General features: G+C 49.0%; 2 protein-coding genes across 10 annotated transcripts in view; one reads left to right on the top strand and one right to left on the bottom strand.

The window, feature by feature from the left end:
- Window positions 1-161: 161 nt before the first annotated feature.
- RCCD1 (RCC1 domain containing 1) overlaps window positions 162-23744 on the top strand; it is a 24749-nt gene continuing 1166 nt past the window's right edge. Inside the window, exons 1-9 of one of the 7 annotated variants that reach the window (XR_016508460.1) lie at window positions 162-600; window positions 1495-2160; window positions 2234-2355; window positions 3738-3833; window positions 4159-4332; window positions 4829-4858; window positions 5066-5266; window positions 11212-11285; window positions 15360-15600. Coding sequence is in view for 5 of the 7 variants with exons in the window: in XM_090263707.1 (XP_090119833.1) it covers window positions 317-600; window positions 1495-2160; window positions 2234-2355; window positions 3738-3833; window positions 4159-4332; window positions 4829-4858; window positions 5066-5217 (1524 nt within the window). In the remaining 2 variants the exon portion in view is untranslated. Of the gene's footprint in view, window positions 601-1494; window positions 2161-2233; window positions 2356-3737; window positions 3834-4158; window positions 4333-4828; window positions 4859-5065; window positions 5288-6640; window positions 6691-11211; window positions 11668-15359; window positions 15601-23744 lie in introns of those variants that run through there. The other 6 variants (XR_016508461.1, XM_090263707.1, XM_090263708.1 and 3 more) reach the window with 6 other exon arrangements.
- The window catches only part of SEC11A (SEC11 homolog A, signal peptidase complex subunit), an 18874-nt gene continuing 2777 nt past the window's right edge, over window positions 7648-23744 (bottom strand). The window contains exons 2-7 of one of the 3 annotated variants that reach the window (XM_090263712.1): window positions 20410-20519; window positions 17012-17161; window positions 13607-13726; window positions 13049-13085; window positions 8300-8357; window positions 8064-8127 (exon numbers count right to left, since the gene is read on the bottom strand). In XM_090263712.1, coding sequence (XP_090119838.1) covers window positions 8316-8357; window positions 13049-13085; window positions 13607-13726; window positions 17012-17161; window positions 20410-20519 — 459 coding nt within the window. In that variant the 3' untranslated portion in view covers window positions 8064-8127; window positions 8300-8315. Of the gene's footprint in view, window positions 8128-8299; window positions 8358-12648; window positions 12900-13048; window positions 13086-13606; window positions 13727-17011; window positions 17162-20409; window positions 20520-23744 lie in introns of those variants that run through there. The other 2 variants (XM_090263714.1, XM_090263711.1) reach the window with 2 other exon arrangements.

Genomic DNA, 23744 nt, shown 5'->3' with positions numbered 1-23744 from the left:
GTGGCGGGGCCCCCTCTACTCAGGAAGCCCAGGGATTCCCCACCGGCAGGAATCGCTGCTTAATCCCTTTGGAGGCCCAGAGGTTAAACCTAGAAAGCTAATCAGAGAACACACGGGTTTAGAGTTCATACCCCTGGATGCTGACCCTGCAATGCTTTGTGTGGAGCCTCTCGGTGACCCTCTCTGGCAGTGCTGCGGCTCGCGTGGGTGTGTCGCCGGGTTGGCTCCTACCTAAGCCGAGCGGGAGCAAAGCCTGGGGGCGTTCCCACCGCGTACTTCCGCTCAGCGAGCCCGCCTCCGGAGTTCATTGGCTTACATGGGCGGTGACAGACAGGTCCCAAGCCAATGCGAGGTGAGGCCGCCGAGCCTGCTTCCGGCGGGCAAGCAGTACGGCGAGGTGAGGTGGCGACAAGGCGCACGAGTTTGTGGGGCAGCTGCTGCCCCCCTCGGCGCTTCAGGGGGTGTCCCCCGAGGGCTTCTCATCTGGGCTACCTCTGCCGCGGTCGCACGCCCACCGGAGGGAAGCCCACCTAGCACTCGGGGCTGCAGTGGCACAGCGTCGGCCTCGGGGCCGGCTGCCGCGGGGACCGCCGGACTGAGGTGAGCCCTACCCTGTGGCCGCCCCCCCTCGCGGGCGACTGGCCCCGGCGCTGCGATAGCCAGTGGGCGCCTCCCCTGAAGCGCGGGTTTTCGGCGTTCCGCTGGCGGTTATCAGCCGGGTCCGGGACGGGAGACTGTCCAGGGCGGCCGCTCCGCTCTGCGCCCACCTTTTCCCTCGAGGCCACCCTTCGGAAGGAGCTGCCTGAGCGGGCGGAGGGCCCAGGGTCAAGGTTAAAGTTAGTGGTCTCCTTGAGTTGGCATTGGACACAGAAGGGGTTAGGAGCCTAGGTCCGGTCCGGGAGTTTTGAAATCAGGAGACACCCACTTAAGAGGCTTAAAAATGCCTGTGAACTTGGGCCGAGCAAGCTGAACACGCTGTGCTGAGCAAGCGGTGTTGCTGCTGTAACCCCCAGACCGCCTGTGCCCCCACCCCTCCATTGATGTGTGCGCTCCTCGGGGCAGTCAGCCGTTTTCTGCCCAGAGTAAAGGATCGGTACCGGCTGCGGGGTGGGTGAATGACTAGTTGGGGTCCAGCTGAAACTGCTCTTCTAGGTCCCGGAAAATCCATAAGCACCCATGGTCGTCTTTATCAACGAAAACCTGGGAACCGTGGAGCTGGGTAGACCCTCTGCCCCTCTGTGTCCTAAGCTGTGTGGTTGTGTAACGATTACTTTCTGACTGTCAAATGGGGACAGAGGTAGTTCCGAATGTGACACTTTGTGGGGCGCTCAGCTTGCTAAAGTCGAAAAGGAGGACGAGGAAATTGCCCCACTCTAGACAGCTCAGAATTCTAAATCTGGCAGGAGTTGAGCCAGGCCCCCGCTCAGCGGGTGTTGTGGCTGGATGCTGCCGGGCTGCCTCTGGCTGACAGGGTGGTACTGACCCGCCTTACAGGGCCGCGTGCGAGGCCATGGCTGAGGAGCGCCGCGGGTCCTGGTTCGGCTTCGGTTTCTGCGGTTTCGGGCAGGCGCTGGGCTCCAGCCGCGGGCGCCAGGTGCACAGCCCCGAGCCGCTGCGCGCACCGGGCGCGGGCGCGGGCGCAGACATCCGTGCCGTGAGCGCCAGCTGGAGCTACACCGCGTTCGTGAGCCGTGAGCACCCCTCCCCTCGTGGTCTTGCACCTGCCCAGTGTCCTCGCCTGTTGCTTAGCTGGCTCCCCGCTCCCTTAGGTGCCGGCCAGGTGCAGCTGTCCGGCTCGGCTGGTGGCGCAGCGGATGGCTGCCGAGACGCGTGGGCTTCGGAGACGCTCCTCGTGGTGCTGCGCGACGGGCGGGGACCGGGGCCTGGGGCTGAGCTGCAGGCCTGGGCGCCTGGGTCGGCGCTGCGCGGGGAGCCCCTCTGGGCGCAGAACGTGGTGCCAGAGGCCCAGCAGGAAGACGGCGGCGAGACCCGGGCCGGGCCGCTGCCCCTGCTGCCGGGCGCCCGCGCCTACGTGAGCCCGCTGCCGCCCCACTGTCGGCCTCTGGCCCCGGAGCTGCGGGCGCGTCGGCTGGAGCTGGGCACAGAGCACGCGTTGCTGCTGGACGAGGCGGGCCAGGTGTACTCCTGGGGCGGGGGCAGGTGAGTGTCACTGCGGAAGGAGGGCAGGGAGACCCCCTGGTGTGACGAGCTGACCGGGGCTTCCCTTGCTCAGGCACGGACAGCTGGGCCACGGGACTCTGGAGGCAGAGCCGGAACCGCGGCTGCTGGAGGCGCTGCAGGGCCTGCCCATGGCCGAGGTGGCTGCTGGTGGCTGGCACTCGGTGTGTGTGAGTGGTGAGTGGCGGGTGCTTCTCCAGAGAGGCTCCAAACCTTCCTTCCAGTTCGGGGCGTAGCCAGGCCTCCTTCCCAGTGCACCCCGCATTAGTCATCCATGACCCCTGAAAGCCCCTCTGCCGTCACTGTCACTCACTCCTGGACTGTTTGTCTTCTGTTACTACCTGCCTCTGGCCTGGGATGTGTCTTAACACCCGCTGAGGAAAACTGCAGGGGTGAGGGGCAGCCAGGCCAAGGAGGAGGAGGAAAAAGCTGCAGGTGTCTAGGTGGCCATGACGCGTGCGCACAGTGACGCTCGCGCCCACAGGGAGGATGAAGGTGGCGAGTGTGAGCCTTGCTGTTGGGTAACCTGGGTTCAGAGTGAGGAGCGTCACTTTGTTGTGAGTCCACGAACCTGGCAAGCGACCCAGGTGCCCATGATTCCAGGGCTCGGGCCGATGATCTTCTCACTGCATCTGGGCCTTTGGGTGCTGCTTACATCATCCAAGGCTCCAAACCCTACCCACTCCCCGCCCGTTCTCATTTAATGGGCCTGGGTGTGCAGACAGGCTCAAGGAGCACTGGGCTGCAGGGAACAGAGAAGATGCTGGAAACGGCCCCGTAGCGAGCCCCTCACTTAGGGTTCAGAAGAAATTTGAGGCCTTAAGTTTGGTGTCGTTGTTGGAGCCCAGATGCTTCAAACCAGACTTCCTAGGTTCACATCATCACTCTGCCTCTTGTGACCTTGGACAGAGCACTTATTCTCTCTGTGCCTCTTGTTTTCTCGTGAATAAAAGGGGAACAGTGTGTGAAATTGATTGCATTCGAGGGGTGTTTAAAACACAGAGGAAGCACTTGATGATGACTAACTGCTATTGCTAATGAATTCTTACCGTGGCGGCCATGGCTCCCACGGCAAACTATAGTGAAGAGGAGGCAAGGGAGGTGGGAGCTTCAAGGAAGAGGCCTCCCTGGGACTAGTGGCAGGTGGAGCTCAAGAAGCGGGCAGGGCTCAGGAGATTTGGGTGGACACCACGGGAGGACTTCCAGGGACACGCTTCTGAAGTGTGTGTGTGTGTGTGTGTGTGTGTGTGTGTGTGTGTGGTGGGAGAGAGAGGTGGCCATTTAGTAACAAAGGGGAAAAGAGAAAGGTCCAGCAAGAGATCTTGTTTAAGGAAGGGGTGAGCTGAAGACCCCTTAGGGGGAAGGGAGCCTGTTAAGACAAGGACGATGCTGGGTCCTGAGGGAGGCACTCTGTCCCTGGCGTGCTGGCTTGGGCAGGGCAGGCCGTGGCTGTCCCCGGGGTGCTAGTGGGCTATAGAGGAGCTTGGAGACGTGCAAGGGGCTTCGGAGGCAGAGGGGTTCACAGTCTCTTTAATGGGCTCCCTTTATGTCTCTTTCAGAGACTGGGGACATTTATACCTGGGGCTGGAATGAATCAGGGCAGCTGGCCCTGCCCACCAGGGGCCTGGCAGACAGCAAGATAGTCGCAGGGGAAGGTGAGTCTGAACTCTTGATTTTCACATTTTCCTGTCATTCCTGACTCCTGGCCATAGGCGGGCCTGAGAGCTTACAGTGCTTAGAAGGGACATGTGACATCCTTGGGACCCCAGTGCGTGCCACAGGAGCCCCTTCCAGGAGGGAGTGTAGTGTGGCAAGGCTGATGCCCACACACCTGTCCACACCAGCACTTCCTGGGGACAGGGGTTGGGAGGAACAGCTTGGGAGGAACTAGAGAAGATCGTGTTTCATTGTATTGGAGTCGACGTGTCCAGCTTAGTGTTCGCCATCGTCGTCATCACCACTCCTCCTGCTTCTCTGAAGCCACAGGACTGAACGGACGTGGTTCTGAAGGGCTGGGAACAGCCGGGGCTGAGGGTGGAGGAGACCCTGCCCCCTTCATAGCCGTGCAGCCCTTCCCAGCGTTACTGGATCTCCCCCTGGGCTCAGACGCGGTCAAGGCCAGCTGTGGATCCCGGCACACAGCCGTGGTGACACGTGAGTGAGGCTGGGTGGCTGGTTCAGGATGGAGCAGGCAGCCAGGCCGCCCACTCTGTAGCTGGGGGCTGCAGTCCCTATAACACTACTCTTGTGAGAGTCTTGGACATAAGCTGAGTAGCTGCCTCACTCAGAAGTAGAGTCCCAACCTCCCTGTGGCTTTCACAGCGGCCATCGGGCCCCACGGGGCTTTTTTTCTGGAGGCGGGGCAGTGCGGTCCAGCCTCTGCTGTGTCCCTGGCCGGCAGGGCCTGCCCCGTCCAGCTGCTAAGACCCCCGAAGTCAGTAGCTATAAGATGCAGTTGGCACATGGGAAATGAACTTTTTCAGGCTGGGTCCTTTACCACCCCAAATGTGGTTGGACAGGTGTCAGGAAAGACAGACAGACTGTGCTCTGCCAAGCAAATTTTATGGTTTACAGAGTCCTGGCCCTGGCTTAGGCAGCCAAGCTAGACAGACGACTACTGTGACAGCCCCTTCTTATCTTTTGGTTGCAGGAACAGGGGAGCTGTACACCTGGGGCTGGGGTAAGTCGAGGCTTTGCTTCTGGGATGCCGAAACCAAGGGGGGGAAAGGCCTGGGACTGGAGGGCATTGGACAGAGCCAGGGGGGCTTGTCTCCAGCGGACCCTGCAGAGTGGTGGCTTAAGCCCAGCACAGGGGATGGACTTCCTTCTGGAGGGAAGAAGCCCTGGGTCTGTGAGTTGTCCGGCCAACGGCCTGGTTTCCCTGTAGGTAAATACGGGCAGCTCGGCCACAAGGACACGGCCAGCTGGGATCGGCCCTGCCGCGTGGAGTACTTCGTAGATCAACAACTCCGAGTAATGGCTGTGAGCTGCGGACCCTGGAACACCTATGTGTACGCAGTGCACAGAGAAAAGGGCTGACACCTATAGACGAGAGCATGAAATGAATGTGTAGTAAACATTCGCGGAGGTAATACCTCTAAAACTCCCACCTGGGCCAAGGAACACATTTGCAAGCCCCGCAGCCTTCTGGGGGCTTTCCCGTAGAGCAGCATCCTCAACTTTCTCCTCTCTGTAGAAACACCTAGAGAGCTTTGTAAACCGGCACCAAACCGAACAAGGCAGACAGTGAAATCACGACATCAGGGTGCGGGTGCTGGAAGTGGGTGGGCCTGCTCTATAGGAAGAGGCGGACGTAGAAACCTTACACTCTAGTCAACTGAAGGCCAGCCTGGCTGACACACGCTAGCATAGCGTAGCCTGCCTTGGCTCCGCGGCTGGCTCAGGGGAAGAGGCCTGCCTGCCAGCCCCACACTCTATGGTCTAGTCTGGCATAGTCTAGCCTGGCCGCCTCCAGTCTCGCCTGTTCTAGTCTCACTGGGATGTAGCTGCAGGGGAACGTTAGCGTGCGGAGCTGGGGGGAGCTAGAGGTGTAAGGGAGACCGGGGAGCTGGGAATAAGCTGAAGCAGGGAGCAGTATGGGGAACTAACTGGTGAGCTAGAGGGGCGAACTGAAATGGGGAGCCATGGCGTAGCCACTGTGGAGTAAGAGTGAGAAGCTAGTGGGGTGAGCTGGAGTGAGGAACTAGAGTGGGGAGATAGAGGAGGAGCTTGGAACAAGTTTGGGGTTGAGCTGGGATGGGGAGCTGGAGCGTGGAGAGAGCGGAGAGGGTGGACAGAGGGGCCAGAAAGAGCGGAGAGCTGAGGGGAGAGCTGGTGTGGGAGCCAGTGGGTTGAACTAAGGGGCTGAGCTGAGCAGGCAGCTGGAGAGGGGAGCCGGGGGAGAGGTAGACTGGGGAGCTAGGGGGCATGTTCAAGGGGTGAACTAGAGTAGGGAGCTAGGGAGAGCTGACCCCAACCCCTGACCCTGACCCTAGCCCTCTAGCCCTAGCCCTACAGTGTGTACCTGGTGACCTTCACTTTGATGTAACTCCCATAGTTTCCCACAGGAGGGCAGCACAGAGATAGACGGGGAGCCAGAGAAGGCAACAACAGTACATGCACGAAAAAGGAAAAGATGTAGGGATGGAAGGAGAAACAGGAATGATAAACCTATTAATGTTAAACCTATTAAACCTAAGCTCATTAATAGTAAACCTATTAATCCTAAGCCGTACCCGACCCCTGACCTTGACCTTGACCCTAGCATTCTACTCTAGCCCTAACCCTACAGATGTAATTCCCACAGTGACTGCCTGCGAATCCCAGAGGTTGGGGTTCGAGTCTCAGTCAAATGTTACAGTTTGTTTTGGCCTCTGGTTGACTTTTTAAGTAAATAGTACAGGAAGCCTGTTGGAATTCTTCCCTGACATCTGTCATCACCCCCCCAAAATTTTTAATTCAGAATGACCTTGCACTACCTATGGCAGAAGTACAGTGACATGCACAAGAAGATGTGGGCAGCGGAAGTGGAAAACAGGAACGCTGAGCCTATTAACGCCAAGCCTATTAGTGATAGATAATTCTATTAACGATGAAAATATAAGCCTATTAACCCAAAGCTCATTAATGCTAACCCTATTAACCCTAAGCCTGACCCCGACCGCAGACCCTGAACGTAGCCCCCTAGCCCCAATCCTACAATGTACCTAGTGACCTACACTTATATATAATTCCCAGCACAGAGACAGACAGGGAGCCGCAGCCGGCTACAGTACTGACAGGTACTGAAGAGTTCCCCTGAGCGCACAGTAATGAGCAGAGCGGGTTTAGCTCAGTGGATTAAGCGGCTGCCTGGGGGCCCCGGGGCCTTGGGTTTGAAACCACAGCTAGGTGTTATGCTGGGAGCCCCGGGGGCTCGCATGCAAATCACGGTTAGGTGTTGCAAACTGTTTTGGCCTTTTGCACTTCTTCACTGGCATCTGGCATAGCCTCCTGCCTTTTTTATTTAAGAATGACCCTACCCTACCCATGGCAGAAGTAGAGTGGGTGCATGATGGAGAAGGGAAGGATATACCTGACAGTTCAGGCCCCGACCCATCGACAAGTGGGCCGGCTGCCGAGCCTCCGGGCGCATTGCCCGGCCCCCAGGCTCCAGCCTTGGCTTCCCTGGCCCTCCGGCACTCGCTGGCGGTGTCAGAGCTGGTGCTGCTGCCTTTTGCCTGACCACCCGACAAAGTAAACTCAGTCCTTCGTCACCCCACCGCCTTATATAGGCCCGGAGTGAAGCAGCTCCCATTGGTCAGAGCCCTGCAAACGCAGGGGAGCCGGGGCGGGGCAAAGGAACAGTTTAGTGTAAGGGCAACCCTCTCAGCCGCAGGGCCCGTTCGCACTGAAGACTTTATCTCCCCAAGGGGCGCAGGAGGCGTACTGCATAAAGCTTCCTGGCAAACACAAGTCAGGGATAAAGCGTTCAATGTGCAAAGTCTTTTATTTAAAATTGTGAAAAGGTAAGACTTCCGGCCCCCCCCAGCAGATGCCGTTCCCATCATGAGGGGGGTGGCGGCTTCACGCTCGTGCAGGGCTGCCCACTCCTCGGCAGGCTCGGTAGGCACTTTAGAAGTGAAGCTTGGCTTCAAAATACAAACACTGGGGGCTTTGGCTCAACCTTTTAATATAAAAAATTCACTGATGTACAAAAATGTGGAAGTGACAATGACAACATGAAATCCTGTGGCTGAGAGTCCCCTCAAGTGCACACCCGCCCACAGACTCCGGCGTGAAACATAAACTAATGCCAAGAAGGGCCAGCGCACGCGCGCTCCACGCCAACCCCAGACCCACAGCAACTCCGAACATCAGTAAAAGCGAGGCGTCTCCCGGGAGCAGCCAGGCGGCCTCTCACTCACGATGCACCAGCACGAACAGCCCCAGCAGAAAGAGCACAGCGTACTGGAAGAGAAACAGCGTGGTCACAGGCCCTCGCGTAACAGACTGGCCTCTGAGACTGGGACCCACGTTCAGCTCTCCAATTAGGCTGCTATCTTTTAAGTGCAATGCATTTAACAGTCTCCAAAATTTAGCAAAAGATCACTTTTGAGTGAAACAAAGTACAGGATCTTACCTTAAATTTAGGATAGTCATTCATGAGGATTGTCACAATCCCGATATAAGGAACAAATCTAAACAAAGAAATAAAAAATTGATGGTCACAGAACTTCCTAAGTAGCCACCATCACTTCCTGAACATTCTCAGCGTCTTCCACAGAACACGCGTCTTCAATTCAGTCTGTCTGTGGACACCACTGTCCTAGCAGGTCCTTCATGAGCCCAGGGAGAGGGACGTTAGGAAAATCGCCATTTTATAGATGAGGAAACAGGCTTGGGCCAGGGCACACGGCTCCCGTGCGTTAGAACCAGTACCAGACCCGAGGGCGTTGGCCTCTGATGGGTGACTCTAACTCTCCCTGCTGAGTCAGAGCTGGGGGCTGGGTCAGGGAGACCAGGCAAACGGAGCTGGAACATTACGAGGTACTCACACGGAGTGCCCAGAAAGTGGTGTGAGAGCCCTGTCCCAGCACTTGAGACCTCCTTCCCCTCTCGTTCATGGACCACCTGAGACCTGGCATGGGCCCCCTTAACTGCACAACTTTCTGGAACAGCTTAAATCGCTACACGCAGCAGACCAGCCTCAGCTCTCACAGCCCTTTATTCTGCAGCCTTGGGCTCCAATGTCCGCGCTGGCCCCGGTAACCCCTTTGTCCCTGCTCTGCAGCACACGACAAATCGGCTTCTCCGCCCTCCTCTTGGCTGCCGCATCTCTGCGTTTTCCACTAGTTCTTTCTTTCCTCTTGTCCTTCGGTTTGTCCCCTCAAACTAGGTAAAACCACCTGTTCAGTAACCTCAAAGCGCCTGAGAAGGTGCTCACGCATGTCGTCCGAAGCCTGCATCACAGCCTTCATGACATGATTAGATGTATAAGCACCTGCCCAGCGCCTGCCTCTCTTACTGGACTCTACACGCCAGAAGGACAAAAATGATGGCGATCGTGTCCCCACTGTGTCCTCAAGGCCAAACACACACCTCGCACATAGCAGGCCTCCGGTAGGTACTGCCTGGTTGAAGGTTTCAATGCCGGGCCCCTTGCCTTCTCCCTCCCGTGGGGATCCCATTTCCTCCCGGGACTGCAACTGTCCCTGCAATGCACAAGCCTCCTCCACATCATAAGGGTTCAGGGGAGAAACAGAAAATTAGCCGGTTACCCTAGATGTGGGAGGAAATGCACTGGGCTTGGGTGGCTGGGTGATACTGTCCTTGACCCGGTCCTAGAGAGGGGAGGCCGGGCTGAAGGACAGAATGGCCTCTATGCTTTCGAGCAGCCCAGACAGTTTTATTCTGAGCACCCACAACCTGTAACCACGCTAAGGCACACCCCCACCGTCAGAGCCTGAGGCAAACCCGGCAGCAGAAACTGTGTCTTCAGCACATTACACGTCCTAAGAACTCTCCTTACCTCCTGTCCTGCCCCCCGCCGCCACCCCCCCCCACCCCCGCCGCCAGCAGTACCCAGACCCGTCGCTCTGTCTCCCCACCGTTAGTCACCTCACCCTGCGCACATCAAGGCTGCCAATGCAGAGCTGGTAAGAAGCATAAGGTTTAACATAAACCAATGCCACCCACAAGGCCACCTCCAACGCCAGCTTGTGCCAAGTTGCTGTCTAGAAGAGGGAGTATGAATCCACACATTCTTGGGCGCCCGGGTCCCAGCGCTGCTGAGCAGAGGCTGTGGCACAGCACTTTGGTCCAATGTTAAAAGGGATCTGTATCTGGGAAGTCTGCTCCCCAATAGCTGACTTAGAAAGGATCACTGTTTCTATCCCAAAATAATGTTTCGAGTGAAGTGAAGAGTACATCTCAGAAGCCTCTTCCACAGAACTGAGTTCCGCCAACAGGGCCCAGTTACATTCCCCCTTTTCATACTTCTACGCCTCTCTTCAACGTCGCAACTTCTCTCTTCCCTGGTCCCCCAGCCTTCATGCTTTCTCCCGTTGCTGCCAACTCTTCTCTGACTAGCAGGCCCTCCTGTGTTTCCAACTCCTTGAATTCAGACACAGTCACCCCTATTACTTGGTCGGTTCAGTATTAGTTTCATTTTCCATAACGGTTTCCCTTACATGCTACAACATGGATGAACTAACGGTTTTCCTTACATGTTACAACACAAACGAACCTTGGAAACACTGCGCTCTGTGAAGGAAGCCTGCTATAGGGGATCACACAGTGCAGCGGTCTGTTTATATGAAATGTCCAGAACAGGTGACAATCCAGAGACAGGAAGTAATGAGTGGCTGCCAGGGGTGCAGGGGAACGGGGACGGGGCTGAGCTTTCCTTCCGGGGAGTGGAAATGTCCCGGACTCAGGCGGTGGTGATGGCAGCACACCTTGAGAGCAGCAAAAAACTCAATGAATCGCACTCTCTAAAATAGTGAATTTTATATTCCAATACATGCAAATTCTATCTCAGCAAAGTTTTCTTAATTCACTTTATTTAGGGCCTTAGGCCTCAGTGTAAAAGTTTTTCGTGTGCAGGCAACTGTTTCAAAAAAATGTGTTTTTTTTTTTTTGTGCACACTGACATTTGTACCACATTACAGAACGATCTGCGAGAAAGCTCGCCTCTCGAGGTCTGGATACAGTCTGGCTTTGAAATATCAGTTTAGGGTTTTATTAACACAATTTCCACAATGGGCGGTGATGTGCCCCACTCCGTGGCAGGTAAGCAGCGCTGTAATCAACGGAAAGTGAATTTGTGCGGCTGACATCCTGTGCCCCTGCTGTGCATGCCCAGATGTTTGCACCTCATGGAGAGTCACTCGTTCCAGAGAATACCAGGCTACTGCATTTTTTATTAAAGCCACAAAAAAGTCCGCATCTTCAATGTTTGAATTTCAGAAATGACACTGTATATAGTTGAGGATTTTTCAAAAACTTGCCAGAAGACAAGTTACTTCAGTGCTGGCTTCTCCCCTTTTGCAGGGTGATGCATCTTGAACCCAAAAGGGCCAGAGTGAGCACAGAGCAGCACTGAACACCAAAGGACCAGAACCCAGGTAGGGGATCCTCTGCGACACCGGCCCCGGTACAAATAAAACACTACGGAAAAGTCCGTCAAAGGCCTCACGTGCCATGCAGTAACCCACTTCTCAGAATTTACTGCGGAGACACAACAAAGCAGAGGCACGGCAGTACATGGAGCGAGGACGGTCATCCTCACACTGCTCGTGGTTTTAAAAAATGGAGACCATCCGCCCTGACCGCTGTGGCTCAGCGAGTTGGGCATCGTCCTGCAAAGCGATAGGCCACCAGTCCCACTCCCTGTCGGGACAAGTGCCTGGGTCGCGGGTTTGGGTCTGCTCCCAGGTCCGGGCGCATACTAGAGGCAACTTATCAATATTTCTCTCACCTGCCACTATTTCTCTCCCTCTCTTTCTCTCTCCCTTCCCCTCTCTCTAAAAATAAATAAATAAAAAAAAGAAAAGAATCAAAGTATCCAACAATAGGAGGTTGTCAAAATAAAAATGGGGTCTATCCAATAAAGTGGAATAGTATACAGCTTTGAAAATGATACAGAAATCAATCTTTTGATTTGTAAAGATATTACTAACTGGGGGATGAAAGAAAAAGTTTATAAATTGGGACCATTCTTTCCCTACACACAGAATGTCTATGCACGTATACACATATATATACATGAACATCTGCATCTTTACACATACAAGCTAAAACATACAGCAAGAAAGCTAAAGTATTTATGGAGGGAAAGCACAAGAGGAGTGACTTTGCTTTCTGATGACTGTTATTTCCTTATGTTTCCACATGAATCTGTACTTTTAAAATTAATATTGTACAAACAAAAGGACTCAAAGATGCTGATGAGTTTGAATAACTGTAATAGCAGCATCCTGGGAGCTGAGAGAAATGGGGACAAGGATTTCTCAGGAACACTGACGGTCTCATTTGGATGATAACGGGGATGTTTGGCACCATCCCAGGACAAGAGGTTCTCCTCACCTGGCGGCATGCCCAGAAACAACCCAGTTGTGCAGAAGACAAAACACAGGGGTGCTTGTTCGGATCAGATCCCTCTGGCCCCAAACCGAGCATCTCTCTTGCTGTAACAGTGGCAATTTTCACTTAATAACGCTCACTTACTTCTCTGTGGGAACCAAGTTCCTCAGGGTGGTAGCTTGTTTGCTAGAGCAGTGAATTTCAACCAGTGTGCTGCCACAATTTTCAAACATGTAACACCTGACTGTTTAGTCAGGGGCACTGACCTCTTTTCCCTTGGATGTCAAATAAGAAGTGACAACGGCCACCACAGCAATAGCCGTCTGGTGAGAATGAATCAAAATTACACCTTTTTTTTTTTTTGGTCAGATCAGCAAAAAATCTATTTTTTAGTGCACCACAGAATTTTAGTAATTCGTTTATGTGCCACAAGAGGAATCCCTCGGAATCCACAGGGTCTGTTCTAGAAGGACAGAGGTTTTGACGGTGGCAAGAGTGCCACGTGGCACCTGAAGCGCGAACCGGCAGCTCCCCACGTGAGAATGGTGGCACCGGGAACGTGGGTGTGGTGGGTAAGAAACGGGGCCCCGCAGTCAGCCAGCCACCTGCCATCAGTGTGACCTTAGATAAGTGACCGAAGGTGTCTGTTTCCTCATCTACAGAATGGAAATATTAGGGTTGTTCTAGAGTTAAAAAGGAGTAATAGTTGCGAAGCGCTTAGGATGGGCGGGTGTCAGTGACTGTTAGCACGATTAATAATGTGAAGGTGGCCACGAGCCCACACTTCCTCGCGCCGAGCACTTACAATTCCTGTCCTCCTCTGATCTGTTCTCCTGATAAACCTGAAATAAACAGGCTTCATATAACTTTTAAATTTCATTTGACCTCAATACTTTCAAGACTCGAAATAAAACAGTATGAAATAAATTAATATGATCACATTAATGGAGATGAACGTTTTAAGTTGCTGACTCAGTAAATACTTAGGAAATGTAAGTTCCATGAAGCGGGATGAAGACTGCTCTGGAGCCCCGAGGCCGGCAGAGCACAGGCGTCCGAGCACACGGAGGGCGCCCAGTGACACCTCCTGACGGAATTAAACAGACAAATGGATGTTTAACACTGTGACCCCAATTCGCCTCGTCACTCACAGCGCTTTACTGCACCCCGTTTCCTCCCCGGAGCAGCACACCTGAAGTGTCAGATGCATTGTAGGAAGCATACTTTTTCAAAGGACACGAGGTGATCTGGAAGAGCCAGGGCCCAACCACTACGCTCCATCGTGCCTGATCAGACAATATGACTGAGCGGGCCACGTGTCAGGCGACAGGAAAAACTTAGCAAACGCTCCCTCTGTACTTACCCCCTTGCTCTCCCCACGACATCTTTTTTCTCCAGCCAATGTTGTCCTTGCTTATAGAGGCCTCGGTCATCCACCGCGTTATTGTCTCCTTTGGTCAAAAACTTGATATGTCCATTTTGCCTTCAAAAAGTAAGAGAAATCCAAGTCATCAAATACCTTGAGGTCATTTGAAAGCGTAAAATTTACTCCTGTTAACCAAAAATTCCTCTGGAATTGTGGTATTTTATCATCATTCCCAAGATCAAAATAATTATTTGCTTACTTAAAAGGATGTTTATAGCTGTGTAGTTTTCTAACAGGGAAAAACTGGAAAAACGTCAAAAGTCTAACATTCAGAACTAAAACGCTATGCAAGCATTAAGGACATGTTACAGAAGACTATCAACATTAGAAGATCATACAAGTTGTATTAAGCGAAGATTACAAAACAGCAGGTAGCATATAATCACATTTTTATATTAAAATAAACACAAGCCACCAATTTTTTGAAATACAAAGAGCAAAGAAACATAAAGTACCCCACCGGATATAATAGGCAAAACGAAGGTTATGTGAAACTACAGAATGACCCAGTTTCTTCAACCAATAAGTTGCAAAGAACAAAAAAAGTTGGAAAAGGAATTTACATATTAAATAAAAGAGATTATACACCAATCTGGATTCAAACAAGCTGTTAAAAAAAAAAAAAAAAACTCAGTGATTTACGTTTCATAGATATTTACATATGACATGATATGCTATCTAGGGTTTGATTCAGAATAACACAGGCAGAAGAAGGGAGAAGGCGGTGCTGTGGGTGGGACAGACTTGCCCGTAGACTGATAATTACTGGGACTGGGTGACAGGTACATGGGAGTTCACTGTACTGTCTTGTCTACTTTTATGCATGATAGAAATTCTCCATATTTAAAAAGTAGCAAAAATAATAGTATCTCAATCAGAAACTTATAGGGGTTGAATATAAGCTGTGTAGTGTGTTTATAAAACAAAAAGAGAATTACCCCAAATTTAACATTATCTCTGGGTGCTGGGATTACATGTGATTTTGTTTTCTGTATTTTCCAATTTTACACAGCATCATGTTGGTAACAATCACATGTAGTAAGAATGTTCATAAAATGGAAATACATGAACAGAAGAGCTTTCCATGACACAGATTTACAAAGGAACTTTCCATAAGGAGTAGGTGGGGGAGCAAAGGAGGAAAACACAGAGGAGGGTCAGCTGAACAAGTCCTGCCTCTACTCTCCGTAAAGCTCAGGATTTTATTTCTTCTGAAAGAAATGAATAATGTAAAAACGAGCCTGAAAACATTCAAGGCAGACTACATTACTTAATCCATTTTGGTTATTTGGTCCCATATTTAAAAAGTGTTAATACCATTAAGTCAGATGATTATTACAACCAGGTGCTTCAGTCTCCTTGAAAGAAAAAAGGAAACTGGGAACTTCAGAATAATATAGCATCTGCTATTTAAACAGTCCTGGAGGCTGAAGGCATCTTGAGTTGAAAAATAAATCACTGAAACCCCCAGATTTCAAAGTACCATCCATCTTAAAAGATTCACAATTCTGTTAAAAAAATAAAAAAAAATCTGTCAATGACCCTGCCCTGAAACAAGATGAACTATTTTAAAATTAAAAAACAAAAACAAAACTCACTGGATTGCAAAGGATCACACACAAAAATGGACAATTTCTGCTCTACCTGAAGCAGGGCCTGGGTTTAATTTGATTTTCTCTAATAAATTCAGGCAGTGCCAGGAAGAGACAACACAAAACCACTTGCGGAGTCTGGAGAACGCCGCCCGTACTGACTAAACCCTCACAATTCCAGAAACAATTCCGCTGTTCCTTCCTGGTCTACAACAGAATGCTGTTTTAAAATGATCTTTCAAAATATATGCTCGAGCCTGAAAAAAAGGGGCAGGCAGATCTCTATTTCATCGGTGAAGAAAAATCTGCTGAACTAGGACATTTATAGGGAAAGTCAGAAGCCACCACGGGCAGTGGCCTCCCACTGAGACGGAGGAGACAAAGGAGGGGAACAGGGTGTATTTACTCAGGAGCCTAACCCTGCACCCCCCCCCAGCACCATTTCACTCCCCCTCCCCATCCTCCAGGAGGCCACCTTCACACCCACCCCACCCCACCCCACCCCCGTTTCCTTCTCCCTTCCCATCTCAGAGTTCCCCACAGACCCGAAGGGAGGGGCTGAGGGTATGGAGCTGGGCAGGGCACAGGGTTAGAACTCAGTGATCTCATAATTCTTCGCCCTAAACCTCTTTAAATTGCGGGTAAGGAAACTGAGCCCCAGGGAGAGGAAGCATTTTTGCTCATTCTTATGCTGCCCCTCAGTCCCCTGGTTACATCCATCCTTTCTAATTCTAAAATGCAAGGGCCTATATTTAGAAAAATAACTTAAGATTTTAGAAATTTTCTTTGGAATTTGAAAACGTTGGTAAATTAATTATTTGAAATGCCTTATATTGCCTTAAAAGGTTGTTTTTGTTTGTTTGTTTTTTTGATATTAGGGCTTCCTTATCCATTGTGTCAGAAGGTTCTATATTTGGGTCCCAATCAGTGTGGCTCAGTGGGCTGGGCGCTGTCCCACAAACCACAAGGTCGCTGGTTAGAGTCCTGGTCGGGGCATATGCCTGGGGTGCGGGCCAGGTCCCAGGCTGGGGCCTTGCAAGAGGCCATCGATTAATGTTTCTCCCCTTCTCTTTCTCCCTCCTTTCCCCTCTCTCCAGAATACATATAAATAAAATGTTAAAAAAAAAAAAGAAGATCCTAGTTGGGAATGACCTTTATGTCATTTTGGGATGGGGGTTATCTCTCTCTCTCTCTCTCTCTCTCTCTCTCTCTCTCTCTCTCTCTCTCTCACACACACACACACACACACACACACACACACACACACACACAGAGTAACAGTACGCTGTTCTTGTGGCCTTTGTCTACAGTGAGGACAACTGATGTCGTAAAAAGTGACAACTGTGTCCCTCCATCCCTCCAGGGCTCAGGGACTATTCTGGAAGAAAGGGGCCTGTGAGATGCCTAGAGCCGACCCTGAGGTGTGGAGTGTTGGGCGAAATGGTTCTGGGGCTGCCGGGGCTGACTGACCGACCGAAGCCTCTGAGGCAGGTTGCTCCGAAAGAAATGTTCTTCTGTAGCTAAATAGGCCCATTAAGTTGTTTACTGTTTTGGAATATACAGAGTTACTGATCTGGTTAGGAAGCAGAAGAGAACCAGGAAAAAGGTCCAGAAAAACTTACAAGGACATAAATGAATTTATAAAAATGAACTGGAAGAAGGACCCAGTCTTTAGCCTATTAAAATTAAATACTGTAAACATCAAAACATAAAAATGTTTCAAAACAGGAAACATATGGTTTGCACATACTTTTCATGAATCTTCAAGACTCGGTGAACTATAGGAATCTCTCTTCCCTCTATTCTAAAAACAACAATTTCTCCCACTCGTATGGGGTCTTCAACTCGATTGGTCAGGAAGAGAAGATCCCCTCTGTGAAATGCGGGCTCCATGCTGCCGCTGCAAGGGAGGAAGAACATAACGGAAAAGACAAAGTCTGGTGTTAAATTTACTTTCAAAACTAGATATTCAACAAAACAATCAGAAGTATCCCCTCTGAAGTATACTCAATACCTTAGCAAATGCACAGACAGCATAAATGTTTACTGTTTTGAAGCTATGGCTTCTTCAGACTAAGGAGCTGTACTAAAGTTTTCTTCAGGTATTAGCATTCGTTAACCAGCTCCGTTTCCAGCATTACTATTCAGAGGAGCACACATTTTTGAAAAGGGCAGTGTTACTAATTCTTCAACCTTTAAAAATTTCAAGTGACAAACAGAATATTAAAGAATGAACTTTATAATCACTGCCCTTAGTCTCACTTCATCAGAACACGTTAAGCATATTCAAATACATATTCAAATATGCAAATGAGAACTGCATCTTCCTCGCCTGCCATTTATAAAGATACAGACCAAGATGACCTTCTGATTCCAAGCCCAGATGAAGGAAGAACAGTCGTCTGCAGAGATAATGCTTGTGTTATCCATTTATTGATTTATTTTAAAAAGGGAGAGAAAACCAAGGACAAGAGCAAGATCTTTGCCTAAGAATTGCAGAAATGAGCAAAGGACTCCATTCCACGGTAATTAGTGAGGACAGACGCCTCGCCATCTCTCAGCTGTCCCAACCTTATACCCAGTGCTTCAAAGGTCTTAAGATATTTGTACTAATTAGCGATCCTTTTCTTTCTATGAAGAAGCAGCCCATCAGTATTATTTTCAGCAATTCAAGCCCTGGTTTCCAGTAACAATAGATTTAGCAAGAAGAAAACAGTTCAATAGGGAATAAAAATCAAGACAGGAGTAACAACAAAGTCCAAACACTTCTGTTTGAAGCCTGCTGTCCCTCTGCATAAGGAGACTGAGAAGTAGGAAGGCCTGAAGCTACACGTCATGAAACAGATACAGGGGAAATTTGAACCACGGAGTACAGCAGAATCCACACTCACTGTGCTGACTGTCACCAAGCCGCCCTAGAATTTTAAGCAGAAAGTGTCATAATAATATCTGCATTTAAGCAACATCACTTCAGAAGCTAGAGAGTATACAGAAGACACTCCAACATGCGTTGAATTAGTAAGTACAGTGAACAGATGAGAAGGTAGATTGGGAGACCAGTTGTTCAGGCTATTGCTTCTAACCGAACGCTTGACAAATATTGAAAGTGCTGTTTAAAAAATGGGCACAGGAGGATACGGGGGAAATACAGAGACAGAAAAGTATATACAGAGTTACTTCAATTATGAAAGAAATAACGTACATGAAAAAAGAGACCAAAATGCTAACAATGGTCATTATCCCTGAACTATGGGTGATGTAGTTTCATCTAGATTCGTATGTTTTTAATATTTCATATAACGAAAATACACTAACATTTTCCTGACTACAAAAGCATTTTTTAAAGGTCCCTCCAATAGCCCGGGCAGGAAACGAGGCCTGAGACAGCCCAGCAGCAGGGGACAGCCCTGAAGGGGCAGATCAGAGGTGGGGACAGAACAATCTGGTGGCCGGCTGACTGGGACACAATGACTCCTAGGTTCCAACACTGGCCATAGAGCAGACGCAGCGACTGCCACAGAAAGATGAGGGGCAAGAACAGGTTTGTGAGAAAAGGTGAATTTCCCGTTTATTACGTGGACTTTCCAGTGCCTGGCTGACATGTACATGCAGAAGTCCGGTGTAGGGAGAAAACAAGAGTCTCGACCCAGGGAAGAACGGCAGATGAGAAGTAAGAAGATTTAAGAATTCAGATACAGATGGCAGTTAAACACAGGTAACAGTGCAGGCAGGGGACCCTTAAAGAAATGAACCAGGGGAAACTTTTTACCCACTAAATGAGGAACTCCTTTCTCTGGTGACAGTTCATCCTTTCAGTCCTGACCAGATTCTCCTCTAAAACGACCTGGTCTCTTTTCATTGCACATTGGCAATCAGAAAAGCTTAGAATGTCAATAAACCATCTACCAAATAACTTAGGCAAGCATCCCTCTAAGTCCCACACGATAATACAGATTTTATAGCTACAGCAGAAGTGGACTCTTTGCAGAACCGCCAAGGAGCAAGGTCTTCGCCTGACCCCCAGTCCCTCCAGCATCCGGGACTTAGGGCCACAGGGCTCCTGAACCGGAAAGGCCTTTGGGCGGCATCGAGCTCTAGCCTTCTTTCCGTGCATCTCCACTTCAGAGATGAAACGATGGTTCAGTGAGTAGGGACTCACCCCACGTTGGAGTCAGACATGAAAGAGGTAAGAGATCCAAGACCCTATACCCCCGGAGTAGTAGTCCATTAAATGCTCTCCCAGGTAATAAAGCCCGTGCACTGCTTTGGAATGCTGAAATCAGTTGCATTTGATCATTAATAACAACGGACGGAAGGTACGAGGAGGACACTGGGGATGACCCCGGGCTTCCAACCACCGTCCCTCCTATATGACAAGGGGGGTCAAATTCATCTTGTTAAGAGTAATGTACTATTAACCAGATTCGAGATGATGCTAATGATTCATTTATTTTATGTTCATACTCCATTAGCTCCTGAAAGACTTGGGAGGGCTTACGTAATTAAGCTGCAAATAAGATGGAACGACAATGATTCAATTAAGTAACCAAGTGGTAATTCTCCAAAACGGAGCCAGTTAGGTTTTTAAAGCCCTAAGAGCAGGAACAGAGGGGGAGGGAAAGACAGTGGAGAAAAAAATTCCGTACGAGTATTTGTCACTTTAAGAGATGGCATCAGTACACTCAATACCCTGAAGTCTATTTAGAAGTGATATTTAAAGGTCAGCAGGAAACACAGAAATAGGTACTGATGCTTCTGTACTGGCCCTGAGAACATGCTGCCGAAAAACTCTTGATTTGGAGTTAATGGGTAATTTAGCAAACAAACAACGAAATATCAGCCCGGATGCATCAAAGTGCAGAGGGTAAGAAGACATTTCAGGAAATAAAGTACATCCTAAGGGATGTGCCGAAAATAAAGCTTGCAGAGGAGATGTTTTGGAGAGGGGTCACAAGCCCCCTGGGGGTCTGAAGGTAAAGTGTCTGACATGTTGAGAATTTCTCCCAGTTGAGAAGCAGGAACTAACCGCCTTCCAGGCCCTCTTCTGGGAGGGAGTCGCTTCCAGAGGAACAGTCTGCTGAGGACCCAGCATCTCAGTGCTTCTCCCAACGCCACACCATCCCACGCCTCGGGGAGAACGAGCCTTACCTGAGCACCACCACGATCGGACTTTCGCTCCCGGTTATGACCATTAACCCCTTCCAGATCATCAGTGCCGAGGAGACGATCATCCCAAAATTGAGGACCTGATAATAGAGCTGTGAGAACACAGGAGGAGGTGAGCTCCGGGACTGTCCCGCCCGGGGAAGCCCGTGAGTGTCAATTTCCAAGTTTCAGGCAGCACCATTACGGCCGGCCGCTGAAGGGCTGAGCGCCTACCAGCTTCTGAACAACTGTGCCATCAGCATCCGAAAAGAGCCCTCATCCTCTCACCCCGAGCACCCTGCGCCATTCTGCTTGCTAAAATACGTGACGTTTACATAACCTACTGCTTTCAGAACCTTTCCTGTAAGGCACGTCATTTGGACTTCATGACACTCAGCTTACATTAGTCACATTCATGACACACACCAGCCACCAGTGCAAACCTCTGCTTCTGAACTCCTGTAGCACTTCCTGTGCCACACATTTGTCCCTTGATAGGCACAGGCTGTTTAATGACCAAGAACCCCACCCCTCGTTTTACAGCTGAGAAAAGTCACAGAGAGCAGGAGCGACTTCACCCAGGCCATGCAGCCTGTCCGTCACACAGCTAGGCCCGGAAGGCCAGCCTGCTTTCTGCCTTAATAAATGTCCACTACGTGACACGTTATAAAACTCTATGACTTGAATAAACCATACCAGAAAGGCCTCTCGGGTGAGGGAAACCTGAAAAGACATTCATAAAATGCTTTAAAGTTAAAAAAACCAGAAATTTCAAAAATATGTACCATGTAGGTTCAATCTTGTTGTTTTAAAAATATACGTGCATATGGACAAGCTCTAAGACCACTGCTCTAGTCTTCAAAAAATCAGTATCATGAAAATAAACAGAGCCTGGACGCCTCCTTGACTTGGGGATCGAGAACCGGGAGTCCGGGAAGGCAAAGGCAGCTGCAAACCACAGGGCAAAGGTCTGCGGAGGGTCTCTGCCCAAGTCCTCAGCTACGATCTGACCAGTGAGGATCAGCACATGCGTGTGAGGGAACCACCAAGGGGGGAAAAGAACCATCTAAAGGGAGCAGATGGAACAATTCTCAACGCTCATGTGAGTCAGAAATAGCTTGAGTTCTTGAAATCACAGCAGACGTCTTGAAAGTACCAAGAGAAAAACTATCAACCTAAAATTCTATACCCTGAGAAATTTCTTTCAAAAATGAAGGCAAAATAAAACCTCCTCAAAGACACAAAAACTAAAACAATTCATCACGAGCAGACCTACAATACCAAAAAAAAAAGTTTTAAAAAAGTCCTCCAGGCAAAAGGGAAATATCAAATGAAATCTGGATTTACACATAGAAATAAACAGCATTAGAAACAGAATGTTAATAAATATAAAGTATATGTTTTCCTTATTTAAAATCTGTGGGAGGCATCTAAAGCAGTAAGTAAAGGGAATTTTATAGCAGGAAAGACTTCACGTTATATGCTGTGTTTTTGTTCACACTCTGTTCAAAATGTTCTCTGATTCCCCTTGTGATTCCCCTTTGACCTGTGGGTTATTTAGAAATGCACTGTTTAATTCCCAAATATTTGTAGATTTCCCAAGGTAAGCGTCCACTTGAAAACACTAGCAAAAGCAGCCCTGGCCAGGTAGCTCAGCTGGTTAGTGGGGTCCCCGAGGTTCGAGCCCTGGTCCGGGCACATACAAGGATCAACCAACGACTGCACAGATGGGTCAAACAACAAATCCATGTTTCTTCCTTTCTCCCAGCCCCCTTGCCTTCCTCTCTCTCTCCCTCTCTCTCTCTCTCTCAAATCAATTTTTTAAAAAATCATAGCAAGTAAATGCCTTAATCCTTACTATGGTGCTGTATTCTGGATTTTGCTCAGTTACACCGCGTAGAGAATTTCTGGGTGCTTAAGAAGAATATATGCTTAGATAGTAAGTGTAATTTATAACATAATTTTACTTGCAATTTCTTGTGTATGCAATGGGGACTGATGTTAGTATTTCTACATCAAAATTTGACAATTCATTACTGAACCCTGACACCCTGTCAGTGATACAGATTTTTCTTAGTAAGATCAGAATAGTTTCCAATAATCAAAAAAGTGATGGCTCTGTCCTCTGAGTTGCTTACACCTCCTATTCGCTGCACATTCACCCCGATTAGGTCTAAGCCTAAGGAAAATCTCCTAGGTTCCTGTGTGCTTCATTAATTAATGGACCAATTCATTAAAAAAAAAAAGTTAACAAAGATTCCAAAAACTCAATCAGATATCACTGCAATAGCAATGAAAAGTTTGGTGATCCTAAGAGATAGGAAGACATAAAAAGAATATAGGATTCTGCCCAAGCCGTAACGTGTTTTGATTTAGGCAGGAAGACAGTCAGATTAATGCCGTCACAGGGCTCAGACATGGATTTAATTACATCCTGGCCAATATCCACTGGTCATTAAGAATTCTCAGAAAGCAGGAGAGACAATTCCAAAAATTAATGTGAAAGTAACAAATTATTTGTCATGACAGAGATAAATTTCTTTAGTGAGTAAATATTTTTAAACTTCCCTCCAAATAATTAAGAACAGAAAAAAATATGTATAGTGTTAACATTTTAATGTTAAGGACTTTGCGCATATTTGTAAAATTTTAGAGAATTTGGCCTATTAAAATAATAGGTCAGGTCTATAATTCCAATTTACAATGTATAATCAATTGTTATAGATTTATTACTTTAATCTGTAAATATACTATCTATATAGTGTTGAAACATTTGAGAGAACTTAAAGAGCTCAGAATTTATCAAAATTATATAAGTATGCAGTGATGTTTATTGAATAACTGACGTTCTTAAAAAGGAAATTTTAAAAATTTAAACATTAAATGTAATGTTTTTAAGATGTTTAAGTTTATAAAATAGCCCAAATATGAAAGGCCCTTAAAAGTCGGTTAAAATCTTCTAAGCTTTAAATAGGTTTGTAAACTGATTCTAAAAGCTTAAGAAGTTAGTTTTAAATTTTTAGCTTTTACAAACTGACTATTTTTTTAAAATGATAACTCTAAATAGGCTTTTCTGCACACAAAGGCCATCCCGATGGGCATCAAAAACCAGTGGTGTGCTAGAGCCAACATGATGAATTTTCAGGAATTTTGCATGTTGACTGTTAAACGGTGCTATTAAAAATTAGTACAGCCCTGGCTGGTGTGGCTCAGTGGACTGAGCGCAGGACCGTGAACCAAAGGGTCACTGGTTCAATTCCCAGTCAGGGCACAGGCCTGGGTTGCGGGCCAGGTCCCCAGTTGGGGGTGCACAAGAGGCAACCACACATTGATGTTTC

Source organism: Furipterus horrens, unplaced genomic scaffold, assembly GCF_987537825.1.
Source record: "Furipterus horrens unplaced genomic scaffold, mFurHor1.1.pri manual_scaffold_16, whole genome shotgun sequence".
Lineage (NCBI taxonomy): Eukaryota > Metazoa > Chordata > Mammalia > Chiroptera > Furipteridae > Furipterus > Furipterus horrens.
Note: the sequence above shows the minus strand (reverse complement) of the source record. Positions and strands in the feature narration are given on the sequence as shown.